General features: G+C 47.8%; 1 protein-coding gene across 3 annotated transcripts in view; it reads left to right on the plus strand.

Moving 5' to 3' along the window:
* Window positions 1-18,903, plus strand: part of ECSCR (endothelial cell surface expressed chemotaxis and apoptosis regulator) — a 59,052-nt gene that overhangs the window by 12,773 nt on the left and 27,376 nt on the right. For all 3 annotated transcript variants that reach the window (XM_014520875.2, XM_006015716.2, XM_014520881.2), the window contains exon 2: window positions 14,958-14,999. In XM_014520875.2, coding sequence (XP_014376361.1) covers window positions 14,958-14,999 — 42 coding nt within the window. The remainder of the gene's footprint in view (window positions 1-14,957; window positions 15,000-18,903) is intronic.

An 18,903-nucleotide genomic window follows, 5' to 3' on the forward strand; every position in this document is an offset into this window, starting at 1 on the left:
TGGCTGACTTGAAGGTATCCAGCCTCTCAAGGTGTTCCTTCACAAGGTCATCATTGTAAGGAATCTTCCTCACCCGGGGCTCCCTGTCCCGTAATGGGCAGGGGCGTCTCATGGGACTGGTGAAAAACTGACCCAAAGTACCCATTTAGCAAGTTTACTTTTTCCTGGGCGTCAGTTGTCAGTTGTCCCAAAGACAGACAGTTTGTAGCAAAGGCAGACATATGAATATTAGAAATTAGGCAACACTACTTTTCAAAAGTGAAGGTGATTCGTCACTGGGTCAAGCTCACCTGGGAAGTGGAGGGAAAGATGCTTTAGCCAAACACAAATGATCAGGCTCAGACCTGGAGTAACTATGTGAAAGTCTATGATTTATGTCCTGCAGCAGGTCAGACTTTGGGTATCTCTACACAGCACAGTGGAGTGCCAATCAGAGATACCTGAGCTACCTCTGAAACAAGGCAGTTCAGGTATCAGAAATAGTATAGCCACACTAGCACAGTGCTTCACCCACAGCGATTATTCAGAGCTCTTCCTTACCACTGCATTGTGCCATGTTAACAGATATTTAGGCTTGGCAGAATTCGATTTTTAAAAAATAATTTTGACAGATAATATACATTTTTATTTTTAAGCATTTATTTCAATTTTTATTGATTTACATTTTCAGGATTGAGTGAAATTAAAGGTGTGGGGGCATGCACACACGCACATGTATGTACACATGCACACACTTGTACAGATGCATGTTCCCCAGCAATAAGACCTCCGCCTGCTGCAGTAGCGCCTGGCCCCTGCACCCAGTCTCACTTTGCCAGTTTCACTGGCTCTTGCCAAAGTTTGCAAGGGAGGGCTCAGCTGGGTAGCACCCAGGAGGCAAGGACTGTGGACAGACACACATAGACACACAGTGCCCAAGCCTGCCCCCAACCCACCTCCAGCATTTACTCAGCAGGAGCACCCCCCCCACCCCCACCCCACAGGGACTGTAGTAGCAACCTATTCTTATGTCCCCTTTCTATACATTTAGACTGGATATGTGGGGCACAGCTGTATGCTTCCCAGCATGTCCATAGGTGGCGGATAGTGGAATGACCTTCAGGGAAGAGTAGCTGTGAAATAAGAAGGGGTAACTGGTGAATAAGCAGTTGTGGACCAAGCAGCGGCAGTACCACCAGGATGTGGTGAAGACAGTAGATGGCAATGCTTTCCCTCCTGAAAAGCCACATATATCCTTTGACAGTGCTGTGACATGGCGAGTACAGGTCACCACTATAATACTCTGCCTAGCCCCCAGCCATGGGTCTAAAAATCCTCAACAGCAGAGCAGGTGGAAGAAGATGTTAGAATCTCAATAGCTACGGGGGTGGATGAAGGCTGCAGTGGAATGAGATCTCCAGTTGTCTTGGCCTCCTTGCCATTGGATCAAGGTCCCGTTCTGTCAAGAGCTGTGTGGAAGGTGAAGTGCAGCAGCTTCTCCATGATAAAAGAAGTCATGGAACAGGTGCACAGATGTCTTCCATGAAAACAGCTTTTCCAGCACATTTCTCAAGCCCACTGATGACCATCTAATGGTGATGGGAGAAGGACTGTGAAGCTCCTAGTCATGAACTTGCATAAAGGCAGCAGTTACAAGAAGGTTGTCTAGCACTTGGATGAGGCAGGAATTTGATTTGGCAGCTGTAACTGTGACTGAGCAGCCCTCTTCAGGATCTGCTCTGCTTACCCCACACGGAGCGGAGGTTAGACAAGACGCCCTAAACATAGCCTGTCTACTTTCTTCCTGACTGGATAACCACATCCAGTGAGATCACCTTTATTGCGGTCCAAAAATACCAGCAAGGGCACACCATCATTTTTGGGACCTGGAACATCATGGACAACCCTAATAGTAAATGCCTAGGGCACCACGTTGCAATTGTGCCCTGAGAACTCAGGTGACACAACATTAACGTAACTGCACTGAGCGAGACCTGGTAAGCTCACTGGAGACCTCACTGAGCGAGCTGGGCAGCTCAAAGAACACAGGGACGGCTATACTTTCTTCTGGAAGGGTAAACAGGAAGGAGAATCCTGACTTCCTGGAGTTGGTTTTGCCATTAAGGATGAACTCAAACCAATTCAGTGAGCACTGTCATCAGTGCATATGCCCCAACTCTTGGCACTGATGAAACCAAGGAGGAATTCTACACTAACCTTGACCAAGTCCTTTCTGACATTCCAGATAGAGACAGACTTATTCTGCTTGGCAACTTCAACACCAGAGTCAGAAGGGACTCAAACTTAGGGGTGGGCAAAATACGGCCCTCAGGCCAGATCCAGTCTGCCAACTGACTGGAACCAGTCTGTGACTGCCACTGCAGTGCTCCATATGGGTCCAAGCCCCACCAGCTCCCTGTGGGAAAGCTCATGCTGTGCCCCCACCTGCTCCCGCCAGCCCAGGCCCCGACCAATCTGGGGCTGTTCCTGGTGCAGCTGCAGCTAGCCAGATGCTGCTGTGCTCCCCACGTTCTGCCCACCTGGCATGATGAGTAGCCACCTGCAGGCAGGCAGAGTAGGTATGGCAGCCAGGAGCTGAAGCTGGAGCCCAGCACACTGAGGCAGGAACTGCCCAGTTGAAGCTCCCTCCACTTGGAGCAGCACAGCACAGCAGGAGCAGGAGGACGGGCTGCAGCTGGAGGTGAGGGGAGCAGAACAGCCCCGCCGGCCCAGGCCCTGGCTAGCACATGAAGCTTCCGGCGGGGCTGCTCCTGGTGCAGCGGCAGCTGGCTAGGTGCTGCTGTGCTTCCCTCAACTCCAGTGACAGCTCTTCCTCCTGCTTCCACCCCTGCTGCACCACTCCGGGCACATGAGCAGGAAGCTTCAGCTGGGCAGCTCCTGGAGGCAAGGGGAGCAAAGCAGCACTGAGCTGGCTGCAGCGGCACCACCCTGCCATAAGCTGCCCACAGGCTGGGGCCAGAATGGGGGGGGCGAGGCCGCATGTGGAGTCGCGTTCATGCAACCCCATGCAGAGCGCCACAGGAGCAGCTGCAGAACACACCCCACAGGGGCAGCTCCATGGACCACAGTTTGGAAATGGCTATGCTAGAACACTCATAGGGCATTGTACTAACACACCATCCCTTTCCAGAAACATCAAAATGTGACCCTCTCTAGAACTTACTGGCATGAGCAGCAATTAACATCATCAGGCCAACAAGCAGTAGCATCCTTTTGTTCACCTTTTGTTTTAAAGGGATTAACAGCTTTAGAATTTCTCTTTAGCTGGGCTGAAAAACTGATGCATAAATTCCCAACTTGGAAGCCTTTATTTTTATTACAAGGTACATTAAGCATCAGCTATGCTTATAAGTCGTAAGCATAAACAACAGCTATTACACCTTTTTGTCTGACACGCATGCTAGATGCTTTTTCTGTGTGACATACATGCACTAAAAGATATATGGCTTCATTTAAAGAAGAAAAGGCAATGTTACAGGCAGTTAGTGCTCTATAAGATGTTGCCCTATGAATTGGGTAAGTGATATCTGTGTTTTGGAAATTGCTGTGGACTATTTGCAGCTCAAGACTGTTGGTGAAATATTTTATTCCCTAGGCCAACTTTATACAGGTCTGTCTTGAGTATTTTTCAAGGCATTCATAAACCCTGACGTTTAGGACAGGAATGTGGGTACTAAATAGGTACTTTGCATCGGTCTTTCACAAGTCCCATGGGACGCCCCTGCCCTTTACGGGACAGGGACACCTGAGTGAGGGTGGGTCCTTGCCCTCCATCAATGCTGACCTCGTGAAGGAACACCTTGAGAGGCTGGACACCTTCAAGTCAGTCAGCCCTGACAATTTACACCCCAGAGTACTCAAGGAGCTGGCTAGCATCATACCTCAGCCCCTGGCACAGATCTTTGAGAGCCCCTGGCGCTCTGGTGTAGTGCCCGAAGACTGGAAGAAGGCCAATGTGGTGCCTATCTTCAAGAAAGGGAGGAAAGTGGGTCCGGCAAACTATAGGCCCATCAGACTGACCTCTATCCTGGGGAAGGTCTTAGAAACAATTATCAAAGAGGCCATTCTTAACGGATTGGCTGATGGCAACACCCTGAGGGATAGCCAGCACAGGTTTGTTGCAGGTAGGTCATGCTCGACCAATCTCATTTTCTTTTATGACCAGGTGACCTATCACCTGGACAAGGGGGAAGAGATTGATGTCGTATATCTTGACTTTAAAAAAGCCTTTGATCTGGTATCCCATGATCACCTTTTGGCAAAACTGGCCAACTGCAGCCTCGTGTCCACCATGATCCATTGGCTGGGGAATTGGCTCCATGGTAGGACCCAGAGGGTGGTGGTTGACGGAAGTCAATCGTCGTGGTGCCCTGTGACCAGTGGGGTCCCTCAAGGCTCTGTCCTAGGGCCTATACTATTTAACATCTTCATTAATGATGTAGACTTTGGTGTCAGAAGTGGACTGCCCAAGTTTGCCGACGACACCAAACTTTGGGTTAAAGCATCCACACCTGAGGACAGGAGGGCGATCCAGGCTGACCTTGACAGATTCAGGAAATGGGCGGACAAGAACCTGATGATGTTTAACACCAAAAAAGGCAAGGTTCTCCACCTTGGGAGGAAAAACCTGCAGCATGTCTATAGGCTCAGTAGTGCTACACTGACTAGCACTATGGATGAGAGGGACTTGGGGGTCAGGACTGACCACAAGATGAACATGAGTCTTCAGTGCTGCAGCTAGTAAAGTGAGCAAAACTCTGGCTTGCATCCATAGATGCTTCTCGAGCAAATCCCAGGATGTCATTCTCCCATTGTACTTGGCCTTGGTGAGGCCGCAGCTGGAGTACTGTGTCCAGTTTTGGGCTCCACATTTCAAAAAGGATGTGGAGAAGCTTGAGAGAGTGCAGAGGAGAGCCACGCACATGATCAAGGTCAGGAAAACAGACCTTATGACAAGAAACTGGGAGCTATGGGACTCTTCAGCCTGGAAAAGTGCAGGCTCAGGGGGATCTGATGGCCACCTATAAGTTTATCAGTGGTATTCACCAGGATCTGGGGGAACGTTTGTTCACCAGAGCGCCCCAAGGGATGACAAAGTCAAATGGTTATAAACTCCTGCAAGACCTTTTCAGGTTGGATTTAAGAAAGAACTTCTTTACTGTCCAAGCCCCCAAGGTCTGGAATAGACTGCCGCCGGAGGTGGTTCAAGTACCTACTTTGAACACCTTCAAGAGAAACCTGGATGTTTTTCTTGCTGGGATCCTATGACCCCAGCTGACTTCCTGCCCCTGGGGCAGGGGGCTGGACTCAGTGATCTTCTAAGGTCCCTTACAGCCCTACTGTCTATGAAATCTATGGCATTGCTGTTTGTTCAGAGGGATGGTAGGGATTGTAGTAAAGCAGCTGCTGCCAGGTCACACACAGTCATTTCCACTGAGATTGATGCAGATTGTTTAAGCTGTTTTGTAGCCACAGAGTAGGAAAGCAGGAGGAATGTTCTGTGGCTCAGGTGCCCTTATTTTACCTGGAAAACGAGTGGCTTAATTTTTACTCCTTGAATTTTCCAGGTAGTCATGGTCCTTGCTTGGCTAGGAGATTTTTGAAAAAAGTTTTTTTGCGGGGCAGAGGGGAGAGAAGGGAGCTAAAGCCTGAGAGATTTACAACTGAAAATATACACCAAGTATGAGCTTACTGAGTATAAGCAAAGTCCCAGAGTTTGGGTTCATGGCCAGATTGTGCTTCCTGCACTCACTCACATGGGGGTTAGCAATGCATGAGGTTTCCAGTGCTCCCATAGGACTGCAGGACTCTTATACCGCCAGAGGAGAGCAAACTCTGCAGATCACTTCCCTTGCAATTAGGGTGGAAATGGTCAGGGATGGGCAAGTGAATTACAGTTCACAAAAGTTTGAGCTTTAGCTACAAGTGCTATATATATACATTACTTTGGATAGCAAGGTGCAAATCTACCCTGCCTTCTACTTGACTTCAGACTAACATGCCTAACTACACCTCTCAGGTAGCTGAATGGCCAGAGCTTGGATACTTCCTCCAGTGGCTAGCTAGTAAACTGAACAGGTGTGGAGGGCAGGCAGAGATCACTTCTCTGGCAGAGCAAGGGATGAACCAGGCAATGTGGACTCTGCTCTGCTCTAAGACAAGCACGCTGGTACAAATTTGGAGTGACTCCACTGAGCCTTTTCCAAGGAGAAAGCAATACTGTTAGATGGCCTTATTCCAAATTTACACTTATCTAAAAGATAACAGAAACTGGCTTTACTGTAGAATCACAGGGCTGGAAGGGACCTCAGGGGAACTTGTACATGTGACGATGTCACAATGTATGTGTGATGCAAATTTCCCTTTGTGTGGGTTAATGGCATCACATATTACACGTATGTGAGTTTTGGGCGTTTAAAATGAGTTTGCATCATTGCAAACTAAACTACATCGCAATGTAGTTTAGTTTGCAACGTTGCAATTTGGAAGATTGCAGCCTGCCTGGGCTTCTAGTGCCCCGTGCACCATCCCCACTGTCTTCTCCAACCATCAGCACACCCAGCTGTCCTTCTGCCAACTCCCTGCCATGCCTCAGGGGAAAGCCAGCCCATTCCCAAGTGGCCCCAGGCATCTTGCTGGCCACAGTAGCCTGCTGAAGGCAGAAGCAGGGAGGGGCCCAATCTTTTTTTCTGTGGAGCCTGCCTGCCTCTCCTGCAACCAGGGAGCAATCTGACAGATCAATGGCACAGATTGATGGGCCCCATGGCTGTGGGAGAGGCAGGCAGGCTCTGCCAAAAAAAAAAAAAAAAAAAGACTGGACATTAGGGCTGTGCAAAGCTTAAGGTGCTGATTTGATTCGGAGAAGATTCGACCCAATTCAGTGGCCGAATCTCCAAATCTGAATCTAATCATGGGACCAATAAAAAGGTCCAAATTGATTCGAAGCTCTCCAAATCTTTGGAAAAGATTCAGAGAGCTTTGATGATTCAGGCAGTCCCTGCCTGCTACAGCAGGGAGCTGAAGCCAGACTCCATGCTAGTAAGTAGGGAGAGCGGGGGCTGGAGGAGGGGGGAGCATCCCCTGGCTGCTCCCCCAGCCCAACTCCCACCCGCTTCCCCAGCCTCCCCATGACTGCCCCAGCCGCACCAGCTCCCGGTGCTTTAAAAAAAAAGCCCCACTCACTGGGTGCTGCTGGGCAGGGGGGTGATCCCCGCTGCTCCCCACTGCCCCATGCCTCATGGGGGCTCTGCTATAAGCCCCTTGACCCTCCCTGCTCCCCTAGCCCCCTTATAGCTGCCCCGCCTGCCCCAGCTCCGGCCCTTTAATAAAAAAACACAGAACCCCTCCTTCCCGGATTTACTAGCTCCTGCAAAGCCCTCGGGGCTTTGGGGGCCTCGTGGAACAGCCCCTCATGCAGCACGGGGCAGCGGGAGGGAGTGGGGATTGCCCCCTACTAGGCAGGAACTGATGAGTTCGGGGGGGTTCTTAAAGGACCGGAGCTGGGGCGGGTGCAGCGGCCATGCGTTGGGGGCTGGGATAGGGGGTGGGGACAGAGCCCCCCCATGCAGCGTGGGGCAGTGGGGATCGCCTCCTTGCCTGGCAGCACCCAGTGAGTCAGGGCTTTTTTTTTTTCAAAGAGCCAGGAGCTGGGGCGGGTCGGCCCAGGCAGCCATTGCCGGGCTGGGAGAGTGGGCAGGAGATGGGCCTAGGTGATTCGAAGATTCAGCCGAATCGATTCGGGACGGTGATTCGAATCACCTGTAGCAGAAAGCCCAGAAAGCCCCCTTTTCCTCTTGCCTGCATTTGTTCTCCCCTCTTTGGATATGTTTCTCTTCTTCTACCTTTTCTTCCTTCCTCTTTCTTTCAGTATAAGATAAGGAATTGTGTTTTAAACTTTGTATGTGTGTATTTTGTATCTCCCCTTGTATTCTGGCATTTTTATCTATTTGTCTGCCATGGCATTACTCTTGTAGCTTATATTTTATCTTTATACTCCTCACCTAAATGTTTTCATTTCAGAAGTAAGTTATACATTGTAGCAATGTTAACAAGGGCAGGAATCAAACTGCCACTTCCCTGTATCAGGTGGACCCCTGAAAGAGCGAGTAAATCAGTGATTGAATGCGTAACACAGTAGCAGGCAGCAATTAACACCTAGGAAAACCGCAGATCAACCAATGGAAGAAATCAATAGGAGACAATGTAGCAACCAGGAATTCTCTAAACTTCACTGTTCAAGGGCTAGAAGCCCTGGTCTGAGTTAATCAACGCTGAGGACCAACTTTTGGGCTGAATATCTCCAGATAGACCGCTCCCAGAGCCCTATTCAAAATTCTCCAAAACCTGCACATACATGCGGACGACCCCTGGGGCTGACAGATGCCATCCAGTAACCACTGAGGGAGAAGTCCCACGAGGGTCAACAACCCCTGGATTGGGCAAACCTGAAAACTGGGGAGTCACCAAAGTCAGCCAAGGACAGATAAAAAGCAGTGAAAAGTGACTCAGCAGCACCCTCTTCATCTCCAACTTGACCAGCACCCGACCTGTCCAGCCAGAAGGACCAGCCAGCGACCCCCTTCTGGAGGATAACACCACGCTGAAAGAAGCCTTGACTGGCCATCGACAGCAAACTCCTGCGCCTGTGGGATCGGTATACCTGACTCTTGTAGCTTGCTACTGTGTGTGATGGGGGGGGAACAGCCCCAAGGTTTATGATTTAACTTCATTACAGTGCTTCAATCTGCCTAATAAACCAGAATTTTAAGGATCCCGAGTTGGACATTTGTAGCCAACACACTGAATCGAGTCACTGCCCCCCAAATTTGCCAAATCCAAATCCGAAGCAAATACTGGCCACTTTGCACGGGCCTACTGTACATGGTATTCCAGGTGAGATCTACCCAGTGCTGAATAGAGCAAAAATAAACAGAAGTATAGATAGTGTCCCAATATTTGATCTTTACCACTGGAGCTGTTGGCCTGAATTGATTTCTGGTGCATCCCACTGGAGTGTAACTTCCTGCAATACAATTACACCAGGATGTGGTTGGTTTGAACTTTAGCTTCCCTGGTTTTCAGAGAACTGACAGTTTCTCAGAGAGGTATGAGCTGGGAGGGTAAGATTTTCCCTCTACTTCCTGCTGCTGTAGAGCCAGTCAATTCCTTTGGGCTCCAGTGAGACTGTGTTTAGTTTGTGTATTATGTGGGCTGCTGGACTTCACACAGTTTGGGGGCTTTCTATGTAGTTTGCATGTTCTTTCTTTAGAATATCCTTTAAACTAGGCCCAGTGGGAGTCTGTTGTGATTTTACAGGGTAATGTCAAAGATTTGCAATATAATAAATATCAGTACACTATCCAGCTGAAGTGCTTTGCCAACAGGAGTTTCATCTCCCAAAACCCTCCCCCTGAGTAGGTCAGAAACATGTCCAATTGAACACAGCTCTGCAGTGGCACTTAGCAACTGTTACCTGCTCACATCAATGGTATACCATCATTTTAAACAAAGGGAGAGGGTCCACCTTGAAAACTAGAAGGAAGGTAAGTGGCCAGAGTGCGGTCCCCAACAATACATTGTGGCTGGTGTCATATGAACATAAAGGCTGTAGCTGGTCTTTAATGAGACATCTCCTGCAAAACAGGGGTCCCTGCAAGAGCCTAAGATTTTGCCTATAGGACACCCAGTTAAGTACTGAACATGTTGCTTACCTAGGAGCCCAGTTCAGAGCCTGTTAAGACAATCCTACAAGTGAAAATTATCTTTTTCAGTAAATCCTATTATAGTGGAGCTGAATAGTAGCAACAAAGAGCTGGAAAGTGTGGACCAGGCATGTGACAGGGTGGGAACAAGGAAATGTGTTGGGAATGTGACTCTATCATATTCTGGATTCACTGACAGTGGTAGGGAAATTTCTGTAATTTAGAGCAACTGCCAGGCTAAATCAGAAGATAACGCCAGCCAATTCTGGCTGACATAAGGCAGCTTAAAGGCAGCTTTTCCTCCCCATACTTCTTGTTTTTCATCCTTTGTAGGAAACAGGCTTCAAACACCCATTCTTCCTCCTCCATTCATTGTTCAAATTTTTAATGTAGCACATTGCTTCAGAGACAAATAAATGCATTCTTACTTCTATAATTGTGCATCCTAATATAGATATAGTCTGGCATGAAGTAATATGTATGTGCAGGACAGAGGAAGTCAAGGCAGTTAAAACAACAATAACATTACACTGCTTCTTTCATGTGTTTCGCATGAATCTCAGTGGTTATTGTTTTGTTTGTGTTGTTACCAACTAAAATAGCTGTCATTGATTCATTTCCCCACCCCACATGCATACACCAGGTATGACCACACAGGCACACACACGTAGCATGAACTGCACAAAGAATCTTGCAGTAAGCCAAAAGGGTTAATAAAGATGCATAGGTGACTGGTAGGTTGTGCACATGTCCCCACGATGGGGTCAGTGCCCCCTCTGACGGTCGACACTGATGCTGTCAGTAGGGCTGGTGCCCCCCCTGACAGAGCCGCCGCCATCGGTGGCTTCTGCAAGTGCCCCCCACCCCGGGATTCAGGAGGCACCAGTCACTCATGTAAAGATACCCAGTTAACAATTCACTACTTAACATAAAGTACTAACAGTTTTATTCTATGGCAAACATCTGTTGCAACATACCAAGCCTTAGCTTTTCTCTAGCAGTTTCCATTCATAGATCCCAAAGTATTTTCCAGGAGTGGATGTGTCACAATCCCTATGGGCAGATGGTGTTAGAAAGAGTTAAAATGACTTGGCCAAGTTAACACAGTGAGTTGCTGGCAGGAATGAAGCCAGGTTTCCTAACTCTCCACCTGACACCCTACACATTTAACTGCAGTTAGGGAAACAACTGCTGACTGATTGCATTAGGTGGATAATACACAACCAAAAAGTGGAAGTGGAATCAATATCCTTGAGTCTCTGGGCTGTCCCCTTTTTCCAGCACTAAGGCAATGTTATCCCTCACATGCAGACCAGAGCATTTTCTTCTCTGCACAAGTCTAGTAAGAAAATGGCCTTTTACATGACCCCAGAGCAAACATCTCCACCTACCAGACAGCTTGGCATATGGTCTCTGCTTTATCTTTTAAAACTCTTTATCTAAGCAAGTGCAAACAGAAAAATGTTTTAAAGTAAGGCCTTGTCTAATCCAGTTGTTTAACTCTTAGGGCCTTGTTACACAGTAATTTTAGGTGGCTTCTGGATCTCTTAACCCCTGGATTGGCTGCATGCTTACACCTTTATGTGTTTTAAAGTACTTGTTATTTGGTTCAAAATTATGCTACTTCAGGACAGGATTATCTCTAATTCGCATAACTTTGCTTCTGTTTCATTAAGGTGTGGCCACTCACCCAGCCATTCTGCCCAAACTGAAGTCTTCCAGTATCCCAGGGTGGTCCAGGGCTGCAGTGTTTGCTTTGCCCGGCGGGAGCAGCAAACAGATTGGGTGGGGGTGGGAGGATTCACTCTGCTGTGGCATTCACTCTGCCCAATGTACCAAGGAGACCACCACATGAACCAGCTTGTTGCTTTGGCCAGGCAGAGCAAACACTGCAGTTCTGGCACGCCCAGCAGTCACAGTGCCTCCTGGCCAGTGACACCCCCCACCCCCACAGCCACAGGTGCCCCAACCCTTTTACCCCCTCATATTGAAAGGGGCTTATATTTAGGAGGCTCAAAGAGTTTTTAATCAAAAAAACCCACAAAGAACATTATGGGAACATGATGGCGTATCACCACCACCTGGGGCTATGTGCAGCTCCCAGTCCTACACACCAAGCCTCTAGTGGCAAGTCACAGCTGTGCAGGTGAAGGGCAGTCAGAGATGGTTTTTCATCTTAAAGTGTGACTGCTCCACTAAACCAATCAACACTAATCTGATTAATATTTGTGCAGCTTACAGCATAAGATGTAACAAGGCCCTTTGCCTCCGTTCACAAGCAACACAAAGCTCATCCAGCACCAGAGCTAACTTATTTCTAATACTGTTTTCTCTCTTTGCATCCAAGTTACATGTTACTGCAACATAATATTACCTGATTAACTGACTGAATAAGGGGATTCATGGCAGAGTGAAAGCTCAGTGGGCTGGATTCTCTTCCAGTTATAATACTAGCTCCCCTGTTGGCAATGGAGTTTCCTCTAATAAAGGCAGTGTAAGCTAAAGGAGAATCCCACCATATACATTTCATGCAAAATATACAGAACTGGTTCTATCCTCCCTTGCAGCAGTTTTTAAACCAGTGTGTCTGCACTTCAGCAGTTACTCCTGATAGGCACCAGTAAAAGTGGGATCACAGTCAAGCCCATATTCCTGCACAAAAGTTTTGCTAACTTGTCAGTAGTGACATTTGCACCAGTGGAATGGGGCAGAATAAGAATAAATAGTGAAGTACCTACAGATTATAACAGAAAAATCTATGGCCTCTGGGATGGGCACCTAAGCCCCTCCACAATGGGCAGGACAACACACTTCTGTGTCCTGTTTACTAACAAAACGCAGCTCCCACAAAGGCTACACATGCCACACCAGCGAGTGTGCATTTTAGCTTGGAGAGAAGTGATATTACCTTGATATGGGTGACAAGATTCTAGTGGTTCAAGCCTCGGGCTGTGGGAGCGGGTAATGGAAGATAGAACATTTTGCCTTGCGTTCAAGTCATTACTGTGTGCTGACTGCTTGGTGGCCTGTATGAAGTATGCTGTCAGTGTTACTTATTATGGGGAAATGGCAGGGCCTATTTTCTCAAGTGCCTAAGTAATTTAGGAACTTATGACTTTCCTATTTTCAAAAGTGCCTAAGTAATTTAGGAACTTATGACTTCAGCACATGAGGCTGGATATGGTATTTAGGTACCCCACTTATTTTGATTTCAATGGGAGTTAGGCACACAAATACTTAAAAAAAATTCAGCACTTAGGAATCTAAGTCCCATCAGTTTTGGGACTTAGGCTTCCAAATCTCCTAGGTTCTTCTGAAAGCTTTACCCAGCATGTCCAACACTGCACAAAGCACAGAAGTAAAGCTGTCCCAATATCTCAAACCCTAACTGTTCAAAAATCATGAGCCTTGCCCTTCCAAAATCATGAGCTCACTTAAAAAGCAGGAGATTTAAATGTTAATAATTTGGGGGTCTTTTACTGGTCTTCTCCTTCCTGACCCTTTGCACTACGCTTAGGGTATATTTCCATGCTTTTCTCCACAAGGACTAGAAACTTACTTTTTCTGAACTGAAAGACAGAGTTCTCCTCTCATCCCTTATCTCCAGGATCTGAGACTTGAAACCAAAAATACCTAAGACAGATACTGAAAAGGAAAAGCCCAAGGAAGGAACTACTTTAGGGCTATCTATTATTGTTATTATTAACAAACTCACATCTTAGGAGCATCACGGGAGGTCACACAGGTATCCACATCACCAAACCTGCACCCTGTCTATGCTCTCAAGTTGCTACACTTCATGTGGCAGTAAGCACCTGGAACGCTGCCAGTAATGTGGTTTGTGGAGGGGCACCCCTAAGAGCTGTGTGTCAGCTGCCCATTTGTCAGGCTGCTCTCTGGCTTTCAGCCACGTCATCAGGGGAGGAGGAGGAGAGGCCCAAAGCTCTCATTCTGTAACTTATTTTAAGTCCCAAGGATGCTTAACCCTTTGTAGGCAGCAGGCAGTGTATGTCCCTTCATTTGGCTGGAGGACTGAAAAATGCCTGTATTTTAAGGGGTTAGCAGTCCTTTTATTTTCCCTTCTCTTTAGTCCATCAGGAAAACTTCTCGCTTTCTCCACTGTGTGTGTGTGTGTGTGTGTGTGAGTGAGGGGGGGGGGACGACACACACACAACACAAGTTTCCATTCTGTTTCTCTTTCTCTTTCTACATGTGTGCGGGGGGGGACCGAAGGTGCCTGAGAGACAAATAGCACTGGCATAGATAGATATCTACCTATATCTATATATGGAGGGGGGGGGGTGTGCATGCAAATCATAGTTACTTTTATACTTACATTAGGTTACTTTCTGTGGGTGTCTATTGGCATGTCCACACACTTGATAATAACCCTATGGGATTGCACAGCCATTAGCAAAGACAGAATTTAACCTACTGCATACAGGGATGGGACTGATGTTGGCACCTACAAAGTAATTCTGAGCTCCCCATTGAAGCACGGACAGTAGGGGTAAATAGCAGGTGCGAATGCCTGTCTGGCTTGAGCCAGTTTCTAGTTCCATGAAATGACACAGCTGCATGTAGGACTGGTTGGGCCTGTGAATTGTATGCCACCTACTGACTGCTTCTTTGGCAGGATTCATCACTGGTTTGGCTATTCCACCCCCACAACACACACACACACTTCTCTGTTGTAAAGCACTGGACGACTATAGAAAGAAAATGGAAGGCAGGGTTTTCTACTCCTGCCTCTGATGCTTAAGCTGGTGAGTGTTCTGCTCTTTAGTAGAACATGAGGGATAGGGTGATGGTGGTGCTCAATACTGAAACTTCAATTAAGGCAAGGTAACTATAGGGAAAGGGCCACGTTGTGGCAGAACAGAGGCTGGCTGTCAGCAGTCTATTTCAGTAGCAGAAATTCCTTGGGAATTTTGCCAGGAACTAACATGGCTCTTGGAGCAGGAACCCAGTAGGAGGGGCTGTGTACAGTGGGAAACAGGAAGAGGTGAGCTGCATCTTGCTGTTCCAGCTCTTCCAAACCTGACTCACAAAACTCTTTGCAGGCTGAGAAGTCCTTTTGCTGAAGCAGAGAGAGACTACACACATACACATGCACGCATCTCTCAAGTGGGGAAGGATTTGTAGAGACCTTCTGGATAAAACACTCAATGGGCTCTGCCAAAAGGATCTCTCTCTCTGCCATCTAAGGGCAAAACCAAGCCTAGTTTAATTCATGGTTGCCTTTTTGTCTTTCAGATGTGAACACAGCTCAGCCCTCAGCTACACAGCCACCAGCAGGTAAGAAACATGGAGCCTTCCCCAAGCACTCTCACCAGTTGTAGAGAATAGCAGGGAAATGGACCCCTGGGGAAGTGGCTGCCCAAAGGTTTCCATGAAGAGTCCCTTGTCCTATTACTACCCTGCACAAGTGAGGAGTTGACTCTGCACTAACCCCACAAGGACAGGGAAGGGGAAGGATGGGAGGAGTGTAGCCCTTCGGAGCCCTATTTGGGAAAGGACTATGTAGGTTGAGCAGCTACCCCTTGTCTGTTCCCTCTGGCTCTCAGTACCTGTATAATGTCTACTCACCTTACCTGGGTGCCAGCTCATGGGATGTATCATCAGAAAGATTCTGACCCTTAGTTTTCAGGTTTGGGGGCCTGACTTCCAAAGCAGCAGGTCCTGCTGTGTCCCCTAGCATGCTGAGCTCTGCTGAATGTCTATCCTTGACTGCAGGCAATAGGCTCATTTGAAACCAGGAACTATGGACCAGGCTCAAAAATTCAAGTCATTTACATACCTAAAGGTGTAGATAGGCACCTAGAAGGTTTTTCAAGAACCTGGGCACATCGGTCATGTATAGACAACTTTCAGTGCCTGGACACTCATTCATCACCTCTCTGTATCCTTAAGTATAGAGATGCTTTGAAAATCCCACTAGGTGCCTAAAAATCTTTATAATCCAGACAGATCTTCTTTAATCCATGCAGACTCTTCAGGAACCTTCTCTGCCCCTACCCTGGGGAAGGCTGCATCCTCCATCCATTATCAAAGCCACAAGAACAAAGTTAGTGATTATCCCCTTGAAACAAGCAACTTTCCATTGCTGCCCTTTAAAAATTTCACACACAAAACCCAACCTTCCAGCAATAACAGGGAAGCGTGACTACTAATGAGAGTGATGCACCTCTAGGAGAGGGAAAAACTGAAAGGAACTTGGGACACTGACAGACGTGACGGTTTGTTGTGCGGTCAGCCACTGAAAGCACTCTTCTGTTGTGCATTAACAGAAGTGCACGGCTGCAGAGCACTTTAAAAATGCCCAATCCCATGACAATCTGAACCATCATTATATGAGGGTTCAGATGAAGGTGATACAAAGCAAAGCACCTTCACTGACACCTGTCAGTATGGTTAGGAGCAGGGCTTGGCTGACACAGCTGAGCCTGTTCCCTGAGCTGTTTTTGGAAGGGGACCAGGGTGGGGGAAGAGAACAGAAGGAGCTCATTCTGAGGGTTGCCCAGCCAATAGTGGAGCGTGGGATGGGTGGATTGGAGCCCCTTCACCTCGGTGGAGCTCCAGTCCACCCGCCCCACCCTCCAGCTCCAGCTGGGCAACCCCCAAAACGAGTTCCCTCTGCTCCCTTCCCATTCAGAAAACAGTGCAGGGACTGAGAGGGGCATTGCTGGGGGAGAACAGCTGCAAAGACACAGCCGCTCTAAACTGCAGCTCAACTCCCAACCCTCAGAACCCAACAGCAAATGTCTTTTGGGTCCTGGGAATAGGTGTAACTCATGGCACTTCTTGCAAACTGCCATGAGTTACAGTGGGGGAGCTGCACTTCTGTCTACAACCTTGGTAGGATGCAGGAACAGCAGAGAAGTAGCAATAGTGGGGTTGACCACTCTGTGCTGGGGTGGGAACAGTTCTCTACTCCTACCAGTTGCTTTAGGCCCAGATTCCCTTTCCATCCCTTGATGCTATTTCTAACCAGAAATGATGAATCTAGATAGCAAAGCGTTGTCTTTTGAAAGAGCAGATCCCCAGAGTTGTTGGCCTGGCATGTTAAGTGCACTGGTTGCAAATATTAAATCAGTATCACCTACTCCATTAATGATCATTAAGAAAAAAACAGGCACAAAGAATTCCTGAGCTGCTTGGAATGCTGCATTTTGTGAGAGCTGAACTGTTAGAGTGCACTTAGGTTACATTTTTCAAGCTTTTTCTGCTATTATGAGAAGATTTTTTTTAATGAAAGCTAAAATTCACAGGATACCAGCAGCTGCAGCTTGAAGAAAAATACCAAACATCAAAGATAGCAGTGGCTTTATGTGGGAGCTGATTCTTCTCCTATTTTCCAAGCAGAACAGTCAGATGGAAAGCTGGGGGTCCATTGACTTAGCCCCAATACAACCCCAACCCTGCAGTAGTCTCCCCAATACAACCCCAAGCCTGCTGTAGTCTCCCCAGCACTTAAACAGGGGCCAGGAACTGCAAACACCTACCCAGGCAATGGGGAGCACTCTGGGAGCAGAAGGGAACCCAGTCAAAATGATCAGCAGAAAACACTCATGAAACTAGTGGGAGCATTACTGATGTGGTATGTGCACTACTTTTGTCATGTTGTTTCAGCTATCACATTGACATCAAAGCCCAGTGAGCACTTTACTATGGTTACAATGCCAATCTTTTTTCCAGGTGGTTTAAAATACTGGAGATAGAGCCCAGATACAATACCACCCAAAGGCCTCCAGCCTTCAGCAGTTGCTGTGTCTTCCATATAGGATCCTATATTTCCCATCTGATTTTGACTACGGCATTTACATCTCATAGAGGAGGCATCATGCCAGTCTGGCTTCCCTTTTTCCGGTCTATCTGCCCAAGAAAGGCACTGCTGGATTGGCTAGTAAGGGAAGGAACACCATTCTGAGCCTCACAGCAGTCTTGTGGGATCAGATGGAAGTTGTGAGGGAGGTCCGAGACTAGGAAAGCAGCTCTCTTGTGGCACTTCTGGTGCCTTGCCAGTCCCCTTTCGTCCCTTTAGTCTCTAAGAGAGATTCTGCACTCTCTAATAATGAGCTTTCCTTCATGCATCTCTGGGTTCCCAACTCCCTTTGTCCATGACCTTATGCTTGTCCAGGGTCTGGCTCTGCCCCGACAACACCCAGACCTGCTCTGCATGAAGGTTTCTCTCCAGTCCAGCCACCTTGGCACCTGCTGCTGTTATGTCTGTGTGTGAGATTCACAGAAGTTTAGGGCTGGAAGGGACCTCTTGAGATCATTGGGTCCAGCCCCCCTGCTCTGGGCAGGAAAGACTGCTGGAGTCAGATAACCCCAGCAAGATGTACACCCAGTCTCCTTTTAAAGATCTCCAGGGTAGGTGTCTGTACACCCCCCGCCCCGAGAGTCTATTCCAGAGTCTGGTCACATGAACCATGAAGAAATTTTTCCTTATATCCAGCCTGAAACCTTCTTTTAGGAATTTCTGACCATTGCTCCTGGTTTTCCCTTGGGGCGCTTTGGTAAATAGTTGTTTGCCTAGCCCCTGATACTCTCCCCTGTTATATTGGTAAGCTGCCACCAAATCCCCCCACAGTCTTCTCTTTTCTAGGCTGAATAGTCCCATACCTGTCAGCCTTTCCTTGTATGGCTTTCTCTTCAGGCCTCTAATCATATGAGTGGCTCTTCTCTGAACTCTCTCAAGCTTCTCCACATCCTTCTTGAAGTGCGGTACCCAGAACTGGATGCAGAACTTCAGCTGCGGCCTCACCAATGCAGAGTACAGTGGGAGAATAACTTCCTTGGTTTTGCTTGAAATGCATCGGTTGATGCATGCCAGTGTATTGTTTCCTCTGCTAACTGTAGCATCACACAGGTGACTCCTATTCATTTTATGGTCAATTATGGCCCCCAGGTCCCTTTCAAATGCAGTGCTAGCTAGCATAGCACCACCGAGCCAGTAAGTTTGTTGCGGATTTTTTCTCCCCAGATGGAACACCTTACACTTCTGTGTCAAACAGCATCTGGTTCTGGTCTGCCCATCTAACTACCTGTTAGCTGTCTAGGTCCTCCTAGATCATCAGTCTACCCTGATGTGTAGCTGCACTTCCCCACAGCTTAGTGTCATTGGCAAACTTTACCAGTGTGCTTTTCACCCCCACATCCTGATCATTGATGAAGATGTTGAAAAGCAGTGCTCCAA

This window comes from Alligator sinensis, unplaced genomic scaffold, assembly GCF_000455745.1.
Source record: "Alligator sinensis unplaced genomic scaffold, ASM45574v1 scaffold156_1, whole genome shotgun sequence".
NCBI lineage: Eukaryota > Metazoa > Chordata > Crocodylia > Alligatoridae > Alligator > Alligator sinensis.